Below are 26,635 nucleotides of genomic sequence, written 5' to 3' on the forward strand. Positions count from 1 at the left end.
ACAAATTGTTTTTAATAACTTTAACGAAAATGTTATTTAACAATGCTTTAAGAAATTAAAACAATACTTTAATTTGGCTAAATGTTAATGTTATTAATGAAAGCGAATCTACTTTTTATACCAACGAATGAATCAAACGTGCAACGCAAGTTAAATACATCTGCAATAGTGTATATATATATATATATATTTTTTTAACTTGCACTAAAACTAATGTCAAATCAAAGTAACTAAAGTTTCTAGATCGCTGTTAATTAGTTAAAACCGCTACAAGGTTTTTCTTTTTCAAACGCCTCAGACACACATTGCACCGAGTTGTTAATCAAATTCTGATAATGGCTTGTCGTGTCGTGTCTTCAATCGGTTTGCTCAGACAAAAAGATGAAACAGTCAAAAGCAAAATGGAAAAAAGTTTATTCTGAGACGTTAATGTGCGACATTTGTAGGTGTTCATTTAGTGTTACATGCAATCAAGATGAAATAAAATCAAATAAAATCAACTAAAATGTATTAAATGTAAAATAACATTTGAAGTGTTTTCTACAAATAGGCCCACTATTAAAAATACTGAATGAAAACATAGCCATAAATAGTCTAGCATCTGATCGTTTGATTTAGGCCTAATAATTATCCTATCAATAAAAACAGACAGATTGTCTACATGAAGCTTATTTTCATGGTTTTAATAATTGTTTGAAAAAGTATATAATTTAGGAGCATTTCCAAAATGAAAAAAAAAGCAAATTTCAAATGGAGCCCTACTATTTTCCACATTTCAGTACGGATAAGATAAGCATCATGAGTTTAAAGACTTTTAGAGGTCGTTAAAAGGAACAACCGAGATACTCCTTTGAAGGGATTTAGCCCCAAGTGAAAACCTTTGGATCACAGCTGTCAATCAACCACCACGGCACCGCCCACTGATGCGGCTCCGCCTATAAAGAGCGCCCGTGAACTCGAGGGAGTGCCATTCAAACAGCAGAGCTCAGGGAGTAAGGATGCCTGCTTCTCCAACGGGGTTTGGAAACTTCTTCATGGACAGAAACATCAACCTGACCGCTGGATATCAATTATTGGGCTGCCCTCCTGGAATGCAACAGCCACCGCCACATCTTGTGGGAATGGCTGGGGTTCCCTTACCTTTCTCAGGAATACCGGGGTACAGTTTCATCCCTTATCCTCATCCGGGACACATGGCGCACATTGTAAGTATTCTGAAGTATTTTTATATTGCATATGCATTACAATTCAATGCAAATTTTTAGATTTTAGTTTGTTACAAATGGTATAGCCTAATGCATGTGGGGGAAAAAAACATGACAAACTGAAAACAAATATTTATTTATTATTGTATTTCAACATGCATATTCTTCATATTCTAAACCCGAATCTCTTGCTTACTCTTAGAGCAATTCCTATGACCTCAAGGCTGCATCTCCGTATCACCAAGCTCTCCTCGGACGGGGAGGTCCCTATTACACTTCATATCGTCCCATGGCAGTTGATGACCCGAGTAGGGTCACCAAAGTGGCCACTAGAGAGAGCACCAGCGCTTTGAAGGCCTGGCTCAGCGAGCACCTTAAAAACCCGTATCCCACCAAAGGCGAGAAGATCATGCTCGCCATCGTTACCAAGATGAGCCTCACGCAGGTGTCCACGTGGTTCGCCAACGCTCGGCGACGCCTCAAGAAAGAGAACCGGGTCAGCTGGGCCTCCAAAGGAAAGTCCGACGAGGAGGATGAGGAAGAGGAGGGTGAGAGCGAAGAGGAGGGGTCTTTGAGGAAAGGCACGGAGGACGAAGATGAAACGGTTGATGATGAGGAGGAGGAGGATGTCGCGGTGTCAAAGTCGGTCGAGGACCGTTTAGCGGAAGGACTTGATCAGCAAAAGGAAAGTGACAAGTCTGATACGTCTTGTGAGAGCAAAAAAGAGGTGTGTAAACAAAACGTCGATGTCCAGAAACCTAAAATCTGGTCTCTCGCGGAAACCGCGACTTCAGATATCGTCAAAAAACCCAGCGATTTGAAACATCTCCACAGTCCAGATTTTGGGAAGTGGTGGGCTGGATGGCCTTCAAGGGACTCCTACTCGCCTGTAAACCTCTCCACACATGACCTGCTCAAACAAAGTCAATGAAACTGTTAATCCAAGACACTATAGACTGAATTTTGCACTTTGAAAACCATTGGGAACGTTTTGTTGTGGAAGTTTGCATACAAGATTTAATCCAAAGGATGCGTATTGTGTAAATATTGTACAGATATTTTGTTTAAATTATAAATTCATTTACCTGCTGACTTATTTTTGCTAAAATAAAACGTTGAAAAAATTGAAAAGTTTTGGTTATGGTCAAATCTCTTTATCTAAAGTCTTTGGGGTTTGTTGAATTTAAATAGAGTTGCTTTTTTTTTTAAGTATTGCATTGTTTTGCTTTTAGGTTTAGTTACAGCATACTTTCGATTTCCAGCTGTAATGCTATATTTTCTTAAAGTCCTAAGACCAATTAATTAAAGCAATAAGTCAGGAAAAGTCTCAAATTTCAGTAAATTTAACTCGCCAAAGTGTTCATAACCAGCAACATCGGCAAATTCAACGGGCCTTCGTTTAACAAATTGAACCTTATGAAATGTAATAATCGAAATAAAAATATAATAGGCCTATGGATCGTTATGCTGTTTACACGAGCAATTAAAGCATCAACATGATGGAAGGCTCGCCTCACCCAATTCAAATTGGCGCACAACTATAGGGCTAATAAGAGTTTAAGAGGAGTTCTCAGATGTTGGAGGCAGATCTAGACGCGTTCAAAGCGTTTCACTTCAAGGCTGGATTTAGGCTTCATGTTATCAGCGAGGACACCACTATTAAGGGATTTGCATATCTACCTCTGATCTGTTGAAACAATTCTAAACATCGCGGATTAAGGACATGAATTGTTCCGTTTAAAAGGGTGATAATTAAGATTATTCTCCTGTTTAGTCACGATTTGACGGACGAAAAGTGCCAGAGGCTTCTACCTTTACCCTCATTTAGTGCTTAAATGTAGCTGCCATGAGATCAAACGTGAACAAAATAACTTGAGAAAATAAATACTGACACAAAAGACAAGTGCAAAAAGGTAAAACTGAAAGTAATACAAGACAACTTGTGGAATAATTGTATATGTTAAAATAATGTTATAGTACAGTATAGAATAAAACGTGAGCTAAAACCAAAAGTACTAGTAGTAATTATAATAAAATGAACAAACATGGTACTCACAATTAAATATAGAATAAAAATACTTATGCAAAAAATAAATACATGTAGCAATTTGTTATAACATCACAAACACAGTACTTGCAACTAAAAAAAAATGTCCTGTGCATATCTCACCAATCATATAATTTTTAATTGCTACTAGAAAACGATCAAATAATAATAAAATAAACTACTCCAAGGAATGGGGCATCAAAAATCTTGCATCCTTTGGTTTCTTTTATAACTCTCTCTGACACAAACACAATGGGATTAGGCCTTGGGACAATATTCTGTTTTTGCGGCCTCCCCTCTGCAGAGGGAATGATAAAAGGAAAACTCTTCCTTGCCAATCACTATAGCCTCCATGTAAATTCAAAGGTTTGTGGCCTGTTAATCCAAGGATAATGAGAAAACCCCTGGGTACAAAAAAGAAGCACCTCCCACCCGCCACACACTGGGCACAACAATCTCCTCCATGCCCCCCTTTCAGAGGCCCAAATGATGTGTAATCCCAGTCTAAACATGACAGGCAAAAGGCTGTGATATTGAGATAAGGATTGAGGCGTTGAACAATGGCGTGAGATACAATGCCTAAATCGGCCATCAATGGGCTTCTTGAGCCGAGCATATGGTCAAATGCTTTGGATACTACTCCCTTATTTATAGTTCAATAAGCTACTTTTGGATTTGTTTGTTTAGATATATACAAATAATATCAGTTTTAGGAGTCAAAAATCTACACATCCATACAAAATTAAAAAAGGGTTGGTTTAAGAAAAATCATGTTTTGATTTTAATGTTAGGCAAAAGTGAGATTGAATGTTGAACTGTTTTATGCCAAAATGCCTCAAATATGGAAATGGTAACCTCTTGTGGACAGTCAGAGTATCCCACAATGCATGAGTGATTCATGTACAAGTTACAACTCAGTTTCACACCATTTGTCAATAGTTGGACATTTCACACCTCACAAGTAGCGAGTGAATATCTCACAGTGACAGACGGCTAATTATTCATGGGAAATCTAGAATGTTTTAATATGTACAGAGACTCATTCAATTATGCAATACAACATTCACAATAAAAGTAACAAAATTCCTAATGTACAATGGAAAAATATTTACACAAAATACAAAAGCAACACACATTTCACAACATTTGAAATGTCTAAGATCAAGATTACAAAGACAAAATATTAAAAACATACATAATTATACACACTTCTGTACCACATTATTTTTTAATTATACAAGCATTTTGGAAAACATTAGCTGAATAACCTTCAAAGTGTGCAATCCTTAATATAAAATACTATTCTTAAAAACAAAAGCATTGGGATGCATGTGCTTGTTTTTTGCAGTCTTTCTACATCACATTGGTGTTACTGTGAGTCTTTTTCTTATCAGGCTACAGCTGAAGTGGGGAAAATCTCCTTGGGAACTTCAAAGTGTTTTACTTTTCTTCTTTGCTCTTTTATACAGCACTAGTGTCATGGAGGGCATGCAGTATTTCGTGGCAATACAACAGCGAACGCTCTCAGCAGCAGTGAGTATTATCTATGTACTGTATATGTTTGAAAACACAAAGCTCATGTTGAGGAGCTACTGTTTCAGTCATGAAAATTTTGTAAGACACATGCTGGTTTCGGAACATTTAGAGTAAAGCATTGCTCTATATGTTGATGGTTGTAACGTGATGGGAGCACAACTGCCTGTACTTTGTTTTAGACTTTGCTCTATGAATACGAATTCGATTCAAGTCTTGGATAGACATGTTCTTTGCCCTGCTCTTGATCTACAACATTTCCATTTTCAGTCATGTTACTAGACGTGGGGCTCACGGGTGTGCTCTCATCAAAGTCCTCCTGAGGCTGTTGTTGATTTAATGGTTGGATTGCTCTCTCAACATCTGCATCTTGTGGAAAATTTCTTATATTTAAGCATCTGATATTTTCGGTCTGTTTGGGGATCTAAAAACAAAAGAATCATTATAACTAATCTCCACAAATGAGAATGGTTTAATGGTGATACATCTCAGAAAGACAGTGTATGTCTTTGCATGTGAATGAATAGTAAATAGACATTTACCTTTATCAGTTCTTTACTTCCTAGAGGAAATTAAGAAAGCAATGATTGATAAACTGTTTTGATTTATCAAAGCTATAAAATGATATAAGCACATGATCACTTAAAAGGATAGTTCACCCAAAAATGAAAATTCTGTCATTATTTATTCACCCTCAAGTTGTTCCAATCCTGTACGAGTTTCGTTCTTCTATGGAACATAGAAGAAGATGTTTTGAAGAATGTTGGTAACCATACAGTTGCCATAGTATGGAAAAAATTAATGTGGGAAGTCAGTGGGGACCAGAAACTATTCTTCAAAATACCTTCTTTTGCGTTCAGCAGATGTACGAAATCCATGCAGGTTTGGGGTGAGTAAATGATGACAGAATCTTCATTTTGGGGTGAACTGTCCCCTTCAGGAATTGTATTGTGGATAAATGTAGTAAATCATTTGTGGGTTGCAGTACTTACTTTTTATCATATGAAATACTGCAACTATAGTTATGATGATGACGATCAGAAGTGCTGCAACTCCCACCCCAATGACAGTTCTGTAAATGGGTGTACCATCCACTGAAATGGGACGAACAAAACACACAACAAACTCATATGACAATCTTCTGTGTCTAACAGTACTGGTGATCAATACATTACTACCAACAGCATTGTAAAACATTTTAACGTGTATTGCAACCATGCAAACACATCACAGATTTGTTTCAAATGAGCATGACTTTCTGAATCTGGTGAAGTGATCACACCAGTTTAGCCATACAGGAATTGGACTCCACCCACACAACTCTCAAGTTTCACTACTGTATTTTCAACACCCACATGAACTCTTTTAGGAACTAACAAATGAACAACAGTATCAGATTTACTGGCATACAATACTGTCGTATTGATTTTGGATAAAGACTGCTGTCACTAAAAACAAGATCACGTTATACAGTGTACTCACAGCAGATCCGGTCTGACGTTGAACTGCCAGGAGCATTTTTGTCATATCCATATTTACATCTAGACACAGGATAAACAGAAATTTAAGCAGACAGTAAATAATATTTTTTTTTTAAATTAATATTAATTAATATTTATTTTGCATGCTGGACAAACTCCCCAACAAACAAAACAATTCTGACATAAACCATTATATAATAATTAATAAACCAAAAATATACACGGCTGCGGTTAAATGCACTTGCATTTTCAAATACTTTTATATGACATTGATGTAAACACAGTCAGTTATGTTTTCAGAGCAGGACAAAACATCTGATGTATCGAAATAGATCTGTGCAATAGTGTGAATGTTAAAGCTGCAGCTGTCTATGGTCTCATCAGTAATAATCAAACGGCAATAATGGAAAAAATAAAACAAAACATATTGTCTGTAAACTTTCGGATACTTAAAGAGCACTTATTTTAAATAAGTAATTGTCTTAAAAAGTAGCCTGCTTACGTAATAAAAAAAAAAAAAAAAGTACATTTTGCACAAAATATATGAATTATAATATGAAAATGTAGCCATGTGCAGTAATATTGAAAACTGAGAATGCGACGCATCATGATATTGAGTTGATAGTGATAATCGTAATTGAATTGAATTGTGAAATCAAAATTCACACCCCTACGTTTAAGATGGCAGTACTGACACACAGAGATTCCAACTATAAATAAAAAGTATAGAAACTGCAATTTTGGTTAAGATGTAAAGTTGTAAAGATGTATTTACACAGCAGAAGAATTAATTGGGGGGGGGAAATGTAGAAAGAATCGTTTTGCAATCGAATCGTGACTCCCAGAATCAGAATCTGATTCCCACCCCTGAACAGCAGTGGCATAAAAAAAGGACAAAAAATATTTTTCATACATTGTCCATATCTTGCAAGTGTCAGCTGAATGATGGGTGGAGAATGATCCGTTTTCACATGCCTGACACACAGTATCAATAAAGGGTGAACCTGCGAAAATACAGAGAAACGAGGATTAAACCACATTTCATTTAAAAAATAAGATATATTTTACAGCAATTTAACAACAATGATTATACTAAATCACATCTGAAATGATGGTCTATGGGATGTGACATTATTATTCCAGAGGTAAAGATTAGGACAGAATCTACATAAACCAGTGGGTTTGTATATGAATACAAATTTCAACCGGACTCTTTACCTTGTTTGACGACTCTCTGTCCTTGCTTGCAAACTGTGTGTTCCCTACAACTGTCGCAGTCATCATCTTGTGTACAGTAGTATCCAGGTTTACACTGGCATTCGATAAGTCTGGTTTTACTGGGATTCAGTTGTGGCAGAAAATGTAAATCTGATTTAAACAGAAAAGCAAGAGAAAAAAAACAGTAAGCTTCAGAGATCTTAAATTTATTTACATTTAAGCATTTATCAGACACTGTCTGACTAATATTAGTGATTGATATTACTTTTGAACTATTTATCATAAATATCATTGATTAATCGCATCCAAAATAAGTTTTTGTTTACATAATGTGTGTGTACTGTGTATATTTATTATGTATATATATATACACACACTCATACAGTATATATTTTGAAAATATTTACAAGCATTTACATGTATATATTTTTATTTATATTGTATATAAATATATGTAATATACAAATATAAAATTTTTCTTAAATATATACATGCATGTGGGTGTATTTATATATACATAATAAATATACACAGTATACACACATATATTATGTAAACAAAAACTTTTATTTTGGATGCGATTAATCATTTGACAGCACTATTTATCATAAATATTAATATTTAAAACAAGTGTCCAAAATCAGATACATTTATCTAAACTAATATATATTTTGAATGATAAAATATTGAGACTAAATGTTATCTTTAATAGAGCAAACCGCTTTTTCTCTAGTATTTCAGCAGTAATACTTTAACCTGTGGACACTCACTCGTGTCACAGCTGGGTTGGCGTTCACACATGGTATTGCTTGTGTAGCCGCTCTGATACTCTCCGTTTTGGCAGTCCTGACAGCGTGGGTCCTCGCAGTTATCATCCACCAACATCCTCTTACCTGTGACACACTCACAGTAACTACCAGCTCTGATTAGGCTCGTATATTAACATTGGACTAAGAATAAGCATGAATGGGCATATTGATGGGTTTATTAAAAGGCAACACGTGAAACAATATCATCTAGTTAAAGTAAGGCCTGGGCAATTAAAACAAGATAGTACTGTAGCAGAGTAGACTACTCATGCTGATACTTCCTCTAGACTATGCCAGTTTACTGTCACGTCACACTGAATTACAGTTCGTCCACATACCTGGTCCGCACTTCTTACAGCATTTTTCATCCTTCAAATAATGTGTTTCCTTCTCACAGCATGACACAAGGTACAACAATGTGGCCTGTCAAAGATAAATGCATAAGGAACATTATTAAGTATATTAACCTTTGCGTTGATCTGAAAATCCTAATTTGCTGTTCCTGACCAAAATTTCTTGTAAATCTTTCATTCCTTAGATTTCACTGCTGGTTATACTCTGTATAATTGTGTATGTGTCAAATAAAAATCTTGAATCTTATGAAATATTATCACCAAATCTTGGATTCAATCTGTTTGTCAACTTGTTTTCTTTCAATTAGCACAGGTTTTGGATTTCCTTTCGGAATTGATTGGTCACAAGCCTTATTGATGTGATCTTATGCACCTCAGTGAGTGAAAACAAGCATTAGTTGTGGATAATCTTGGCGATGTTCACCCAGAAACTGAGGCGCTCAGATCAGTACAAAACCTGTGCTAATTGAAAGAAAACAAACTGACAAAACAATCCCCTTCACTCCTTTGCACGCATTTTTCTACTTACTAATTCCCCCCTAGACTCCAATCGCAATATAACCACTATCAAAAATAATACCACCATTTTTTTGACAAACCCAATTAACTACTTAGCCTATATAATTAAAGAGTATGAATACTTAATATAAAGAACATTCATTTCCAGCTTAAACAAACCAGCAGGCTATAAAAAGAGAAACAGAAAATCTTAAACACTTTGAAAATCTTTTCCAGGCTTTCACCGCAGCCTCTTTCAGTTTTGGGGGGTTACTCCCTTCAGTCTCTTCTTTAGCAGTGCATAAATGCATACTCTACAGGGTTTAAGTGTGGAGATTGACTTGGCCAGTCTAAAACCTTCCACTTCTTGCCCCTGATGAACTCCTTTGTTGTCTTGGCATTATGTTTTGGGTCATTATCTTGCTGTATGATGAAGGATCTCCCAATCAGTTTGGTTGGATCTTTCTGTAAATTGTCAGACAAAATATTTCTGTAGACTTCTGAGTTAATTTTGCTGCTGCCATCACGTGTTACATCATTAATGAAGATTAATGAGCCTGTCCCAGAAGAAGCGATGAAAGCCCAAGCCATTACATTACTTGTGTAATGTGAACTATAATGTACACCTGTGTACACTGTGTTTCTCTGCATCTTCGAAAACATGTGACACCCCATCCACAGTAATACAAAAGCGAGCCGGGAAGAGAAAGCCATACTTGAACTTGGCTACTTGGCACATCTACCAGACCTCATCAAAACACTTACGTTGTTTCCGCACAGCTTCGGAAAAGTCTGGAAAAATATGCACACGCGAGCCCATGTATTAAAGCGGAAAGTGTTGTGAAGCCAGTCTGATGATGCATTCCTTTATCTGGTAGTGATGGAGCCTTATGATTAAAGGCCTTGGATACTGTCCTTCTTCAGGTCTAGGAGCCAGGGATCCACTAAAACAGGTAACTCGAAATGCTCCGCTCCCAGCAGAGTTGGGATGAGCCCTGCGACAAACTCAGTAGGTTTCCCTTTCTCCGAGCCCTCTGGAATCCCGAGTATTCGGATGTTCTGGCGTCTGCTGCGCGATTCCAAGTCCTCCAGTAACTTTTGTTGCTTATCCACCTTGGCTTGAAGAAATGTGCATTTGCTTTCCATGCACGTTTACCGCCTGTTAAACTTGGAGTCCACATTTTCATGAAATTTGGAAATAGCGGCCATAATATCCGCTGTGGAGGGATTAACAGGCATTTCAGTGACTCCCTCAGCCCTTTTTCCTAAATTTGATGGTAACTGGCAGTCTAAGGCCTGGTCGTCTTGCACCCCACCCTGATTCTCTGCGAGTTTATCCATCTTTTCGACTCATTTTTATATGTTTAGGCTTCATCATTCTGTTGAATGCCAAAGATTTGTCTCAAAAAATGGCTAATAATAATGATACAATTGGATTATTTTCAGGCGCCTCTCTTAAACGAGTCTATTCTGTTTTTCGCTCCATAGCGCGCCCCCAACATTCAACTTGAAACCGAAACGACGTTATACACAGGCCATGTGGAAAGTCCCTGACATCCCCACCACCACGAACGGCCGTTTTTCAAAACAGAAGGCTGCAACTTTACACTAATGCATGCAATGACTATTTAACAACATACAATGCAAATGTTTTAATATGTCACTTAGATACAGATACATGCTTCTCCAATACCTTCTCCAGCAATGAAATCGAAAGTGAAAGTAACGCTAACATAGGAGTCATTGTTTCAGTAATAAAGTCGATCTAAACGTTCTAAATGCTGCACATGAAAAATAGAAGCTGATTCATAGTGACAATGAATATTAGCAATTTCAATAACAACCATCATTAATTTGAATGCGTAGTTAACAAGCACGCGCAAAGCGTTACTGAAGCGTAAAGCACATCACTTACCAGCGCACAAAGAATGAAAACTTCTCTCATAATGGCAATATCTGTAGTACCGGATGCTTGTAACCAGTTGCTGATGCCTCACAAACACATAAGACACTAAACCGTCTGCAGCAGATCTTAAACTAACGCTTGACAAGTGAGAAGGGGGATTTCTTCCAGCAGACACGCCCACATGAGACATGTGACCATTTCCCATTTCCTCATACTATTCCAAGAAGAGAGAGCAGAAACTCTAAAGACGTATTATAGGCTAATGCATGATAAAACTGTTAAAGTTATTATACTTATATATTTTTAAAGAATTATTTCACGTTTTAGAGAGATTTTTTTGACAAATCTGGAAAGTTGAGTAAAAGAATAATTAATATAATTGTAATTATATTATTCTATTCTAATATATAAATCATTATTTTATTAATTTAAAAAAAGACCCAGATTATAACATGGAATTGGTTTGTCTGTCAGTCTAATTCCATGACAACGTCACTCAACCAGGTAGAACTTCCCAGCTTGATTTTCACTTCCTCCTGACCACAAACACTATTATTCAGTGACAAAACATTTATCTCTTACTTGCAAGTGACATTTATTTATTTACTTACATACTTGCCCGATTTAGTGTCACCTTGGCATCCTTAGCAAAACAGAAAATCATAGTTCATCTGTGATTTATTGAATGGACTACACTGTGTGACTAAAGCAGAAAAATTCTGAGCACTAATGTCTGCCATTGCATTTTGTACTTTTTACTTTTACATTTCGAGGGAATATAAACATTTAGTGCTGGTGGCAGTGCAGTGACCTTTACAGTGCTTTCAAACACAATTAATTAAAATAAATAAGTTGAGGTTTGTACTGAGTGGCAGTTAATTTTTGGGGAAATGTGTACTGCAGTATTTGTCTGTATTATTAATTCAAAATAAAAATATTAGAATTCATTTTCATTATTTGAAATTAAGCTGAAATAACAATAAAATACGAAGTATATATAAATAAATACTATACTAGTATAATAAATAATTATGGATATATAATATAAAACTATAGCCTAAATGAAAGACAAAAAAGTGATAGCAAAACACAGCTCATGAAACAATGTTGATACAATGACAGCATGATTTGACACAGTTCACACATTTTGCCACTGTGAGAAAAAAAGAGCAAAGTATGTAGCTTGAGAGTTTTACAACCACAGGTGAATCCCACCCCGACTAAAGGGCTTTCCCCTATAAAAAGAAAAAAAAAAACCCTGGTCTGGATTCAACAGACAGCAGGAGGAAATCCCCACGTTACAAGGAAGTTGTTTTGGAATGTACATGCATGAGTAGTTCCAGAGACATACCATGGAAGAGAAGAAATACTCTGAGATCAATGATGTAATCAGCCAGATCCCAGCACAATGAGTATGTGTACATGGACAACAATATTCTGATTTTTACACTATTGAGACAATACTCTGATTAAGAATCTACCATGTAAACAGAGATTTTTGATTACCTTATCTGGCTAAAATCATACTCGAAGTAAACACAAATCGAATTAAGACGTTCCTATTTTAGTCGCATTACTGAAGTGCAGTATAGACAAAAATGAAATGAAACACCCAAAACTGTATATGGCATCATAACGAAGACAAACTATATGTTTATACGTGAAATTCTGGAGGGGACGTCGGATGGCGTCGCATGGGGACGTAATGACGCATGCCATTAATCGATCTACAGTGCCCTCCAAAAGTATTGGAACAGTAAGGCCAATTCCTTTAATTTTGCTGTAGACTGAAAACATTTGGGTTTGACATCAAAAGATGAATATGAAATGAGAGATTAACATTTCAGCTTTTATTTACAGGTATTTTCATCTGGTAAAATGCATACTCTACAGGGTTTCAGTGTGGATATAGACTTGGCCAGTCTAAAACCTTCCACTTCTTGCCCCTGATGAACTCCTTTGTTGTTTTGGCACTATGTTTTGGGTCATTATCTTGCTGCATGATGAAGGATCTCCCAATCAGTTTGGTTGCATCTTTCTGTAAATTGTCAGACAAAATATTTCTGTAGACTTCTGAGTTAATTTTGCTGCTGCCATCATGTGTTACATCATTAATGAAGATTAATGAGCCTGTCCCAGAAGAAGCAATGAAAGCCCAAGCCATTACATTACTTGTGTAATGTGTACTATAATGTACACCTGTGTACACTGTGTTTCAAGTGAGCTTGTATGTTTGGGATCATGAGCAGATCCTTTCTTTCGCCAAACTTTAGCCTTTCCATCACTTTGGTCCATAAAATCAATCCATACAACCTTGTCCCAGAATTTTTGAGGCTCGTCTCCTATTCTTCTTGCTAATGAGTGGTTTGCATCTTCTGGTGTAGCCTTTGTACTTTTGTTCATGAAGTCTTCTGCGAACAGTAGATTGTGATACCTTCACTCCTGCCCTCTGGAGGTTGTTGCTGATGTTTTAGTGTCTTTCTTTACAGCTGTCACAATGTTTCTGTCATCAACTGCAGATCTACCCGTTTGAGGTGTGTTACTTAGTACACCAGTGGTTTCTATCTTCCTCAGGAGATTCCAAATGGTTGTACTTGCTATTGCCAGTGTTTGTGCAATGGTTTGATTGATTTTTCATCTTCTCTCAGCTTCACAATTGCTCATTTTTCACCCATAGCCACCTCTCTGGTTTTCATGTTGGTTACACGTCTAACTAACTATAAATGCAGTCTGCATGGATCTGAAACTGAGCGCAGACATTCAGTGCTATTTATTGTTTGAATAATCAATTAATAGGACACACCAGGGGGCAACAAAACACACCTGTCAGTCACATGTTCCAATACTTTTGGTAACATGAAAAATGGGTGGGTTCAAACAAAAAGTGCTATCTTCTAAGTTGTGTATCAGATCCAGATGAAAATACCTGTAAATAAAAGCTCTCATCTCATATTCATCTTTTGATGTCAAACCCAAATGTTTACAGTCTACAGCAAAAATAAAAGGAATTGGCCTTATTGTTCCAGTACTTTTGGAGGGCACTGTATGTGCTATAATATGTAAAACAGGAACATGAAAAGCATCTCATATAAACACCGTAATCATAATATTGTCTTATTTAGAATAAGATAAATTATTAGATTACTGATGTCCATGTAAACGTAGTCAAACTTATATTTTCATAACATAAGGCTGATTGTCTCACTTCCTCACAAGGTACTACCTGAGAATGATTTGAGGCATGGCCTACTGTAATTAAAGGTTCTAGTGAAAAACCCTTCAGTCCCATGAGGAACAGTTCAGAGAATATGGACGTCACATTTTCCATGTCAGTTAAAAAAAAAAACGCTTTTCTCTTTCAAGACACTGCACAGTCTAGGGGGCTTGTTGTATAAAGGTCTGTAGGCCTGTGTGTTCAAAGTGCAATAATTGACAAGTATGCAGCACAAGTTATATGACAAATTCAGCAAAAACACCAGAATAAAAAAATACATCTGCTTTACATCTGAGTGAGAGAACTTCAATAATTTACACTACACTAATCACTAGACTACTGGCAAATGAAATAGGATGTAAACACTTCCTTTTCTCAGTCTGTCACTTTTTTTTTAGGTGTTAATTGACAGCTACATATGAATATGTTTGGGAGTTTTAGATGTTGGGGGACTGCTAAGAACGCAACCTTTAAACTTTGTTTATTCCCTGAACTTTGTTTTGTTTAATCTTAATGTGGTTGTTAAATGCTATTCGAAGAGTACTCGAAAAGTTCAAAGGAAATTAATTAATCCGAGCGAGAGCGCTAGATCTGGGGAATGCAGGAGGAGATAGAGCAAACCAGTCTCCAACCCGTTCGCCAGATAGTGATAGTGATAGTGAAGTGACATTCAGCCAAGTATGGTGACCCATACTCGGAATTCGTGCTCTGCATTTAACCCATCCAACGTGCACACACACAGCAGTGAACACACACACACACACACACACCGTGAACATACACCCGGAGCAGTGGGCAGCCATTTATGCTGCGGCGCCCGGGGAGCAGTTGGGGGTTCGGTGCCTTGCTCAAGGGCACCTCAGTCGTGGTATTGAGGGTGGAGAGAGCGCTGGACATCCACTCCCCCCACCTACAATCCCTGCCAGCCCGAGACTCGAACCCACAACCTTTGGATTACAAGTCCGACTCTCTAACCATTAGGCCACGACTTCCCCAGATCCATGTTGCGATCCCCGCAATCTCACTCGCCGCCGTGCCTCAGCAGCGGCGGGAATGCGAGATGTAGAGCGGGGAGAAGCACAATCAGCTCCTCTTTTTTTTTTTTTTTTTTTAGAGCTCTAGGGAAGGGAAGATAGGGGCTCGCCCGTCTTCATTCCACGCTAGTGAAAGCTCACTCCTCAAAGAGAGCCTTCCGAGAGCAAGCATAAGCAAAGAAAAAAGCTCACAAAACGGGCAGTCAGCTCCCTCGAGAGCTGAATCTGCGTGCTCTGCTCTCAATCAGACCACACACAGACTGCGTGTATCCCCAGCAGAGATATAACGTGTGCAGGGAGGAACACACAGCCCGTAATGCGATCTGCTATTGACCAAGTGCTTGCACATATGTGATTGTGCCAGGACAAACAACACTAAATAAGACTCACAAGTCACAACACAAATCGACAGACAGAGTAGCAGTTGCTGAATGACAAAAAGCAAACGCCGGCTCCACCGCACGTGCTTTTATGCTTCCCGGTGACGTCACCGGCCTATGACGTCTCGCCCATCCATTGGACAGATTACACTCTGGTTCAGAGCGCGGTCACGCTGAAGACGTTCCCCTAGCGCTTTCGACGCAGCCCGAGTTCCTGGAAGGGAACCAGCTTGACCAGCTAAAAATGTGGTCAAAACCCCTCTAAAACCAGCCTGATAAACCAGCTATGACCAGGCTGGGAGACCAGCTTAGGCTGGTGTTAGCTGTTTTTTTCAGCAGGGATATTTAAAATGAAGTGCGTTGCTGCTGGTTTAAATGCAATAACTGATTTAAATTCGTTGCGGGCAAGTAACATAGCGCTTTCACGTTCACAATACTAATATAGATCTAGTTTGTTCTTCATTTAAAGTCCAGGGGCTCGTTCTTCGTACGTCGCTAACTCAGTTAGCTGGATTTGATTGTTGACGATTTGGCATGATCTTGGATCGTTTGGTTCTTCGACGCTCATCCTGGACTTGCTGTCATAGCAACAGGTGCGCAAGCTTAAACCTGCTCGGGAGCAGGCTTATTTCATGTAAACAGGATTAGATCGCGGCTTTATAAGCGGAGGAGATAGGGAAGTCTGTCGCAACCATGTCTTGCCCGTTTTTACGAGAGCAACCTGTTGCGGAAGGTGCGAGGATAATTCGCAGAGCTTTTAGAATTAATCGCATTTTGCGACACAGACAGGATCCATTAGCACAGGGCGATAGAAGTGCAGCCTGATGATGACCTCCAGCCAGTGCACTTGGATCAACCTAGTGGCAGAGCTGCACGGGACAGGATTGTGGAACACCATTTTTGAGAATAATTTAATAAAAATTTAGACAAATAAAAAAAAAGACAAGGCAAATATGGATTCAATGGTTTTTATTAGTTGTTCTTTGAGAAAAAAAAAAACAAATTAGGGTCATCTTTTGCCTGCAAAGAGATATTGTTATGCAAGGTCAACAGTAGTGCTCTGAAATGTGAAATGTTTTAGTACTTACTCTGAAGTTCCTTTTGCAGCAACTCTATTTCTAGAGCAATTTTCTTCTTCATTAGCTCTTGGAGCTCCATTTCTCCCCTCAGTTTTTGTTTTTTTAAATGCAAATATTCAACCTTTTGCTGTAGGCTACGTTTATAGAGGGAACGGATGTCACCCTGTGCCATTTGCAGAGAAAATAAATTAGACTCAACCCAAATACAAAAAAATACAAAAAAAAAAAAACTGAAAGTAAAAAAAGTCTGCACAGTCTGCCTCTGTGCAGACTCCTGCAACTCATATTGCGGTCAAAAATATAAAGGACATTAGTTGATAAGTTTATAGGGTATATTATATAGTGCATTTTTATGTGTAGTCATGCACTTACAGGTACTTCCTCCAAAGGACACTCATCCGAGAGGGTCTCTTCACTGTCCTGTGCAATGAAAATAAATGGTATGACAAAGTGATACGGTGTCTCCACTATTGATATTGATTTCACTATTGAGAAAAAAAAAAACAAAAAAAAAAAGGACAAGTCCACTTACTGCACATGCTTCAGCCACCACTTGCATGGGAACAGGTAAAAGTGTGGGTGTGTTATGTAAAACTGCACAGAAATAGAGAAAGAAATAAAAATTCATTACAATGAGGTACACAGGAAAAGAAACATAGAAACTTTTTAGTCCCCCCCCCCCCCCATTTACTCAAAGTAGGTTTAACTGCCTTCCTTTCATGCCAATGCAATTCAACACTACTCAAGATTTACCAGTTGAAGGGTGTAGCTGACATTTGGATTACACCAAATGCAAGGTAGCTACCAATTATTTTACAGTAGCCTATACAAAGTGAATTAAAAACCTCTTTACCAGTAATGAAGGTGCTGCTGCTACTGCTTCCTGGCTGTGGGTCTAAGGAAGAGCTGCTCCCAGGGATGCCCTGAACATTGGGTCGGTTCACATTTAACTCAAGGGCCAGCTCTTGAGTGTGACGTGGGGGTGCAGGACCACCGCCTGTTTTTTTTTGCTCTGCCTTTTTCCTAGTTGCTGATATAAACAAGCACATCATTTCACAGTCGTTTAAAACAAAAAAGACTAAGAACAACATATGTAGTTAATTATTACCATTTTGTAGAATATTCTTGTATTTCACCTTTACTTGTTTCCAATTTATAGTGGGTCCTGTGGAGGCTCTAATATGAAAGATTAAAGATGAAATTGTTTAATGTACACTGTCATAACTGATTGAAAACCTCTAACACAATCACTACTTACGCATTTAATTTGTCTGCAACTTTTTGCCAGCCCTCTCTCCTGGCTTTTGCAGCCTTTGAGGTGTTCCCTGTCGTTTTTATTAAATTTTGGAACTCCCCATAGCCCTCCATCAAGAGTTCTTGTTCTGCCGCAGAGAAAAAGTGGGCGCGCTCTTTGGCCATTGTGGGCAACCAATAACAGCGTTGCTGATCAGTGTTTCTACTATCGATACATATCCCCTTTTAAACCAGCGCATGAACGCGCAGTTATCTCAGATAACTCAATCCAGCGATACTAATCATCAACAACAGGTGTGTTCGAAGAACCCAATTAGCCGGATCATGATTAGCACGATGAAATCATCTCGGATGTCTCATTTGATCTCGGATGTTTTAAGCAACGTACGAAGAACGAGCCCCAGTTTGTCTTGTACATCATCGTTTAGTGATTTGTTTGTGTTGGCTGTACGCCATCTAGCGGTTAATCATTATGCTACACTTTAATAATCTTTCATACATATTTGGAATATTTGTTTTATTTTACTCTACAAATTTGAGAGAGTACAACCATCAATATATCGAGACAACAGCAATGTAATAAAACAAAGCCATTCATGCTTAAACGAGAAGTCAGATAAAGGGTGGAGGTGTATGACTTAATTTCTTCTTTTTCCATCTTCATGTAAGCTGCATTTAAAGAAATTGGCTTATAATAAATAGACATGCCACATACCGAGTTCTCTGTCAGACAAACAGTCTAACTCAGTATTATTTGCCGGCACTTGATGGGTGATGTGACATGTTTTGGTCTCCTGAAGTCCAATGAAGAAACATGGATCATAGAAGACAGTGCATGTTGCTCGAGGTAATAAGACAATTCATTTTATTTAATTATCTTGTTTTAATCGTGAGTAAGAATATGTGTTACAGGTATGTGTTACTCGTTTCCAGTATTGCATACGAGTATTTCCTGCAACAGTAAGTCTCTAATGCTTGAAACATTGTAGAAGTAATGCAATATACTTTAGATCACATCTGATGTATGCACATCTGTTTATTCCTGTTTTTGCACCGAATTATAGCTTGAATATTGAAATTATAGACTAGAAACGACTATTTGCACACATTGGAGCACCAAAATAAAAATGTTATTCCTGTTTTTGCACCAATTTCTTACTTGAATATTGAAATTATAGACTAGAAACGACTATTTGCACACATTGGACCACCAAAATTAAATATTTATTCCTGTTTTTGCACCAATTTATTGCTTGAATATTGAAATTATGGACCAGAAATGACTATTAGCACACACTGGAGCACTAAAGCTAAATTTTGATAATATACAGTTGATTATTGACCAATTAAACTGCAGAAAGTGAGGGGGAAGTTAACGTCATGAAATCTGAAAATGTTGAGGTTCATTTCACCCTAAAATCAAAAGGAAAATAAGAAACAATACTTTGATAATGATAATTATTCTTAGGACCTTTATTTATTCAGGATATGATTCATTTAAGATTAATTTTCTTTTTTTACAAAATAGAATCTCTTATTTATATATATATATATATATATATATATATATATATATATATATATATTATATACAAAAATCCAAAAAAAATTTATCTAATTTGTTATTAAATTTTTTATTTAAATATATTTATATATATTTACAAAATGGAAAACTGGGTAAATCCCAGAAAAACATATACTAGTCATATTTCAACTTAAAATCTGCAGTTCCTCTGAGACAGATGAGAGGAGGCAGAACTCTGGACTGGATTTAATTGTCTCCTCTGTCTGGACATGTTGAGTAAGTTTGTTTTTTTTTTATTTAGCATACACTATCAAAAGTGTATGGTCAAATTTGTGGTGTTTTTTTAAAAATAAATTAATAATTTTATTCAGTAAGGATGCATTAAGTTGATGAAAAATGCCAGTAAAGACATTTATAATGTCAAATTAACAATAATATATTTTATAGAATATTTATTATTTTTTATTCATCAAATAATTCTAAAATAATTCTAAAAAAGTATCACAGTTTCCACAAAAATATGAAGCAGCACAACTGTTTTCAACATTGACAATAATAAGAAATGTTTCTTGAGCACCAAATCAGAATATTAGAGTGATTTCTGAAGGATCATGTCCTTTTTTGACACTGAAGACTGGATAATGATACTGAAAATTCAGCTTTGCATCACAAGAATAAATTACATTTTAAAACACATTCAAATAGAAAATAGTTATTTAAATTGTAGGAATATTTTACAATGTTACAGTTTATATGCAAAATATATGCAGCCTTGTTGAATGTAAGAGACTTCTTTTAACACAAACAATTTCTGACCTCAAACTTTTGAACAGTAGTATTTGTTTGATTTGATTAAAGACCGCATGTACATTATGTTTTACCTGTGCCTCCGTACTATGAGGATTTTGCATACGTTATTTTGAGTAACCCATGTTGGTTGTGGACTTCAGATGTATGTAGGATCCTGATCGATCTCCAAATGGTGCCGTCACACACCGTCTGTCAGGATCCTGGATCATTACCAAACCATTAGCATCCAGATATCTTCTGCGCGAGCTTCATATTATATAGCACAGTTCTTCCTTCTAGTAAACAATGGGAAGTGGATTTCAGAACCCTGGACAGCGCTGTTATTTTGATTGGTAAGTACCAGGTTTCAGTACCATGGACAGTGCAACCATTTGACCTCTAAAGTCATCTGAAAACTGGTCAATGACAATCCCACAGTGGTAAACAATGGTTAAGACTTGCCGAATTACTGAGTTTGTGAGTTGAATATTACATTAAACAGTCAGTGTAGTTTTTTTTATGTAGTTGATTTTTTATTACCTGTCTGAGGGCATCTAACAGGTTTTCTGTGTGCTCAATTGGTTTCAGATGCTGCAGGTCATGAGAAGGTGATTTTCTGCTTGAATCTCCATCTGTGACTCTGTTAGGTGGACTGTGTCTGTGCTCCAAGCAGTTTGTTACCTTAAGATGATCTGTAGGACTATATATCATGTTAAATGTATTTGTATAGTTTTATTATTGTAAATATTAAATGTATAATAGTAAATATAATAGCAATGTTAAATGGCATTTTATTTTACTTTATTTATATATTTTTATTTGATCCTGCATCATTTGTCCTGTGTGAAAAAAAAAAAAAAAAAAAAATATATATATATATATATATATATATATTATTAAATAATCTGCCAGTATGTTAATTATAACTCTAATTTCACAATGCAAATTTAAAAATAAATAAATTATACATCATTTAAAAATATATTTAGATATATCTTTTTTGTACCTTCTTGTCCCATCAGTAAAATACTTAATTTGTTTCCCACCAACAATCTTCACCACCAGCTGTGGCATGATGATCTTCCCTGTGGTTTTCCATCCATCCATGATGTGAGAAGCTCCTGCAGAGAAGATAATGAGACACAAATGAGTGATTGTTCAAATACACACATGCATATATTGGGCATGAAAAGGCATTGCATGCTTAAAAATGTCTGAATGTCACTGCATTACATGAGAAGATGTCAAACCTCAGAACTGACTTCACTTTCCTGAGGCAATTTGACTTTAAAGACTGTAAATCTATCAAATACTTTAATGCTGTGAGTCTGGTTGGTGTTTGCATGCTGAAAAGAAGCAAAAGAAAACATTTACTTACCCACTATCACTGAATCTCTGCTTTTTGTGTCTTTCAGGTCTATAAAAGAGCTCTCAGACCAGCGCCCTTGTGCTGAGCTGATATGTGTCTGAGATACAAGCAGGGCGAGGTTAGGAGCAGCACTATCCACAAATAAGAGCACAGCCTGTTCTCTCTAGGGTTCTCTGGACTCCAGGGGTACAGGCTCAACTGTGCCATGGTTACCTGGCCAGGCCAACCTCTCTGCCACAGCCACTTCCAGTACATACACAGATAAGAGTGATTTATTACAGTCCGCTTCTAAAAGAAAGTCATTCTGCCTGACTGCACAATGATAAGGTAATTAAATGGGTTTTAAAAGCCTAAAAATGGTTTATTATTCCAGGAATACATGGCCTCTCGGCCCATAGTTCCACAAAATCATAATGACATGACAGATAATCTTTTCTTCATTCCATGATGTATATACAATGGCAATCTCCATGCATACTGCGAATCACAAACACTTGACACATCAATACAAACATCCTCAACAAGAACAAGATCACCAAAGTATTTCTTATGCAAATCCTCATACAAGGAGCAGTCTGAAAACTGGTAAACATGGTGTTTTACTGATGTTTCACCATGCCTCATGTGCTTTTTCTTTCAGTCGCTGGTTAAGAATAGCTGTAAATGTTCTTATATCACCTACACTTTGAGCCTCCCAGGCACTAGAAAAACCATAAAAATACAGCAGAACTCTAATACAAGTAACCCATGTTTTGAAAAAGCATATTATAACATTTTCTTGGATAATGATGATTAGACATAGCCACTAGTTTTATCCAATATATGATACATCTTTTCATATAAGAAGTGGACATTACAAATGTACCCAAATCACCCAAGACAGCTACATTGCTCACACTTGTACTGATACACAGGAGTGTTTTTTACAAAATGATACCTGAACATTTTCAATACACTCCACTGGTTCAAAACCGCATATCTCAGATCCATAATAAAGTATGGTTGCAACCATACGATCAAACAGATACAAAGATTGATTGCAGCTAATTATATATTTATGAACCGACCTTAGCAAGGAAAGCATTGCTTTCTTGCCTTGGCTTGCTAAAAGTTGTCGGGTTTTCCACCATGACAATTTTGGTGTAAACCACATACCCAGATATTTGTAACAATTAACCACTTCAATCTGTTCACCAGCAAAATACCATTTTTCATCCTTATTTAGAGAGCCCCCTCTCCTAAAACCATCATTTTCGTTTTACTCAAATTTACTCTCATACCATAAAGATTACAAAATTTGTCCAGCTGTTCAATATGTTTCTGTAACCCTCCAATTGTATCTGCAATATTAGCCATATCATCAGCATAAAACAAGGTCTGTATTTCTGTAATGCTTTCAATTTGAATACCTTTACAATTTTTCTTCAACATTGTTATATATTCATTTAAGAAAAGAATAAACAAAAGTGGACTCACCATGCAGCCCTGTCTTACACCAATGGTGCAGCCAAAATACTCTGTTAGACCAATTGGTTCCTTTCACACATGATTTAAGTTTAGAACACATAGATCTTAATACACTAAAAACTTTTCCACCAATGCCATTCTTAATGGGAGTGAAATACAGAAGATTATGCTGAACACTGTCAAAAGCTTTAGAAAAATCAATAAATATACAATACATCCTTCCTTTTTGCTTTGTAATATATTTATGAACCACCCACTGTAAAATAAAAAATATTAACTATTGTAGGATAGCCTGACCTATACTCTGCTTGTTCTTCATAAAACATATTATTTATTTCTACATAAGATACTAATCTCCAGTTCAAGACCTTCGTAAAAATTTTACCAAACACATTAAGCAATGAGATCCCCCTATAATTTCCTACATCATTTTTAAAAATGGTCTTCTAGCTGATTAAATAGAAATTGTAAACGGCATTTTATTATTATTGTTTTTATTTCATATTTTTATTGTTACTTTTATTATATTGTTTAATTTTTATTAGTTCGATTTAGCCTTGCAATAATAATAATAATAATAAATATGATTGTATAAATATTTATATTTTGTATAAGCTTTTTATTTTTATTTTATGGTGTTTTCCATTTTCTTTTTTTGCCTGTTCATACATTGATTAGGTAAGTAAATGGGTTTTAAATGCTTAAAAATGGTCTAGCTTACCAAATGGCAATGATTAATGGTTATTTATTTATTTATTTATATCCTACAAATGTACTAAAATAATAATAATCATCATCACCATCATCATCATAATAATAATAAATGAATAAATAATTATTTATATTTTTAAATAATATTAATATTTTGAATAAGCTTATTTTATTTTATTTTTTACTGGACTACACAAAGATACGGTAAGTAAATGGGATTTTAAAGCCTAAAGAGAGTTTGAAAAATGGCATTTTATTTTATTTTATTTATTTTATCCTGTAACATTTGTACTTTGGACAATAATAATAAAATACTTTCTTTTTAAAAAAATAATATTTACATTGCAAAGGTTGTAAATTTGACTGATACATGTTTACAGGGTACTTAATTTGAAATAGTCTGGCAATATGCTAACTCTAACTCTATAAATAAATAAATATGTAACATACTTTTAAAATAACAATTCATTTAGGCCTTTATGATTCAGTTGTTTAGGCATCAAGGCTGGTGATATGAACCGCCACCTCTAGGGGGTGACCTAACACAGGAAGTAGACATTTCATTCCCAATCTTTCAAGTGAGCACTGACAGTACTTTCAGGTCAAGATCACATTATTAGTAATCAACAGCACATTGCTCATACTTCAAGATTTATTTATTGTTCTTCAGTTCAAAGGCAGATGAAGTCTTCCAGCCAGGGTTCCCATCATGCTGATCCGATCAGATCTATACTCTCAGGGTGTAATTATTTTATCCATTAAGATAAATGACTAGTCTGTAGTTTATTTAATGGCAGTAAAGCTGCTAATCAGCTAGAATCAGTTTTAATTTTAGCACAATTCTTGATAAGCTACAGGGAGGTACAGACAGGTAGAATTGGGTTAATTACCCGTGGAGGACCTCAAACCGGTTAATCCGCTGTCTTGGATTGAAACGTGAGCGCAGAATGTGCTTCTGATTGGACTTGCAGTGGTCAAATGAAAGGCCAGCACGTGGTGGATGAAGAACACAAGTCTAATAAGAACCGCGGTTCCCTGTTTTGTTTAATTAAGGTGTGAAAGTGGCTCTTAATGGATGCGGAAATAGCCGGTTTTGGGGAGCATCAGTAGTCGTGGCACATCCCAGTGTTTCTGCCTTGCTAAACGGCTTAACACGGTTGAAGTGTGAAAGTCAGATGGCTAATTTGGATCTTAATGATCAAAATGTGATCCAGCCGGCAGAGGCTCGGACTCCCTCCACGAGGCAGATTGCACAGCCCCGAAACCTCAAAGGAGCATAAAATCACAGCGCTAACACACAGAGTTCACTCCAACTTCAGAGGCAGGCAAAGACGGTTAAAAAAAGCCAACTGAAAGATGAAAGAGAGAGAGAGAGAGAGAGTTGGTTAGAGATCTGGGATGGCAACTGAAAGACTGTAGGTTCAAACCTCACAAGAGGTGATTGAGGAAGTCCACTGAGGCTCTAATCTATGGTTAAGATTCAAATGAATGTGTAAAGATTCCAATTGGAATTCTGTCATAATTTGGCATCAGTCCTGATGGGATCAGATAATAAATTATCTTAGAATGAAATAAGATGCAACTGGATAAACTGAAATTACTACAGGATTCTTCTAGTGAATGCTCTTTATCCGAGCCTTGCTTGTTGTATTTGAATAACGTACTTTTGTTATATTGGAATGCTCTTAGAAAATTCACATTCCTTCTGGATTGCTTCCCATCCTAAAGGTACAATTTCTGATTAAATATAGTCGGAAGTGGTGTCAGGATTGCTATTGCTTATCGTGCACAACACCCTAGCATGTTGTGGTGAGATTTGCACAGGTCAGAGTTTGTGTAAGTTCTTTTCTGAGCAGATATTGTCATTTTTATAAATTGCCTGCTTAATGCATGCTTAAGTTGCAAAAACAAAACAAAAAAACAATTGACTTGAGACTCAGGAGGACAAAGAGAAATATTTTCTCTGAATTTAATGACCCTGTTGAGATAAAAGGAAGTCTCTAATGCAATTTGTCACACTTTTCTTTTCATCTAATAAAATTTGTTTGTTCATGAATTCCACTAATCCAGCATTTTTTTCCTATGACATCCATAAATTTGATATTTTTTTAAATAAAATTTAATTAAAAATTAAAAATTAAATTTAATAACAAATATATATTTCATAATTATTTATTCATGCAACAGGATTTAAAAAACTAACCTGTAATGTACAGAAAACTACATTATAAATAAATATTAATAAAATAAGTGTATTATTTTGTTTAAAGTTATTTAATTTTATGGATTTTAATGTTAATTTTTATGTATAAGGAAGCATCGTGTTTTCTCAAATTTTACATTACTGCAGCAATTTGTTTTTCCTTCTAGGAGATCCATAGTATTAATTTTTTAATATACGTATATTACTTAATATAAAAATATATTTATTTATTTGTTTATTTGTCTGCAGGATTTATAAAAACTGTACTATAAATAAATATTAATAAAATAAATCCATTATGTTATACAAAATTGATTTCATTTTAATTGAAGTGAATTTTATTTTGTCTTGCAACAGCATACTTGTAGCATATGTGACTCAGGACCACATAGGATAAGACCCCTTAGGATAGGAAAGTATTTGGCCGAGACACAATTATTTGAATATCTGGAATGTGAGGGTGCAAAAAAATAAAATAAATCAAAATAATGAGAAATTCGCCTTTAAAGTTGTCCAAATTAATGTCTTAGCAATGCATGTTACTAATCAAAAAATACGTT

General features: G+C 36.1%; 2 protein-coding genes across 2 annotated transcripts; one reads left to right on the forward strand and one right to left on the reverse strand.

Moving 5' to 3' along the window:
• Window positions 1-972: 972 nt before the first annotated feature.
• LOC306860862 (uncharacterized protein) lies at window positions 973-2,323 on the forward strand. Its single transcript, XM_079402840.1, has 2 exons — window positions 973-1,205; window positions 1,408-2,323. The coding sequence occupies exons 1-2, from the start codon at window positions 999-1,001 to the stop codon at window positions 2,134-2,136; spliced, it is 936 nt and encodes a 311-aa protein (XP_079258966.1). The 5' UTR covers window positions 973-998; the 3' UTR covers window positions 2,137-2,323.
• Window positions 2,324-4,260: 1,937 nt separating this feature from the next.
• Window positions 4,261-11,216, reverse strand: LOC306861066 (tumor necrosis factor receptor superfamily member 5-like). Its single transcript, XM_079403138.1, has 9 exons — window positions 11,060-11,216; window positions 8,632-8,716; window positions 8,255-8,377; window positions 7,485-7,634; window positions 7,180-7,270; window positions 6,268-6,326; window positions 5,778-5,879; window positions 5,328-5,347; window positions 4,261-5,209 (listed from the first exon to the last, which is right to left on the reverse strand). The coding sequence occupies exons 1-9, from the start codon at window positions 11,087-11,089 to the stop codon at window positions 4,976-4,978; spliced, it is 894 nt and encodes a 297-aa protein (XP_079259264.1). The 5' UTR covers window positions 11,090-11,216; the 3' UTR covers window positions 4,261-4,975.
• Between the last annotated feature and the right edge of the window lie 15,419 nt (window positions 11,217-26,635).

This window comes from Barbus barbus, assembly GCF_936440315.1.
Source record: "Barbus barbus genome assembly, chromosome: 41".
NCBI lineage: Eukaryota > Metazoa > Chordata > Actinopteri > Cypriniformes > Cyprinidae > Barbus > Barbus barbus.

Excerpts from the sequence above, each read along its gene's own strand:
- LOC306860862 (XM_079402840.1), top strand. The coding sequence starts at position 999 with ATGCCTGCTTCTCCAACGGGGTTTGGAAACTTCTTCATGGACAGAAAC. Across the intron at positions 1,206-1,407 it reads CGGGACACATGGCGCACATT|AGCAATTCCTATGACCTCAA; the intron begins GTAAGTATTCTG and ends GCTTACTCTTAG.
- LOC306861066 (XM_079403138.1), bottom strand. The coding sequence starts at position 11,089 with ATGAGAGAAGTTTTCATTCTTTGTGCGCTG. Across the intron at positions 7,635-8,254 it reads CCAACCCAGCTGTGACACGA|ATTTACATTTTCTGCCACAA; the intron begins GTGAGTGTCCAC and ends TGTTTAAATCAG. Across the intron at positions 5,348-5,777 it reads AGTATTTCATATGATAAAAA|GAAGTAAAGAACTGATAAAG; the intron begins GTAAGTACTGCA and ends AATTTCCTCTAG.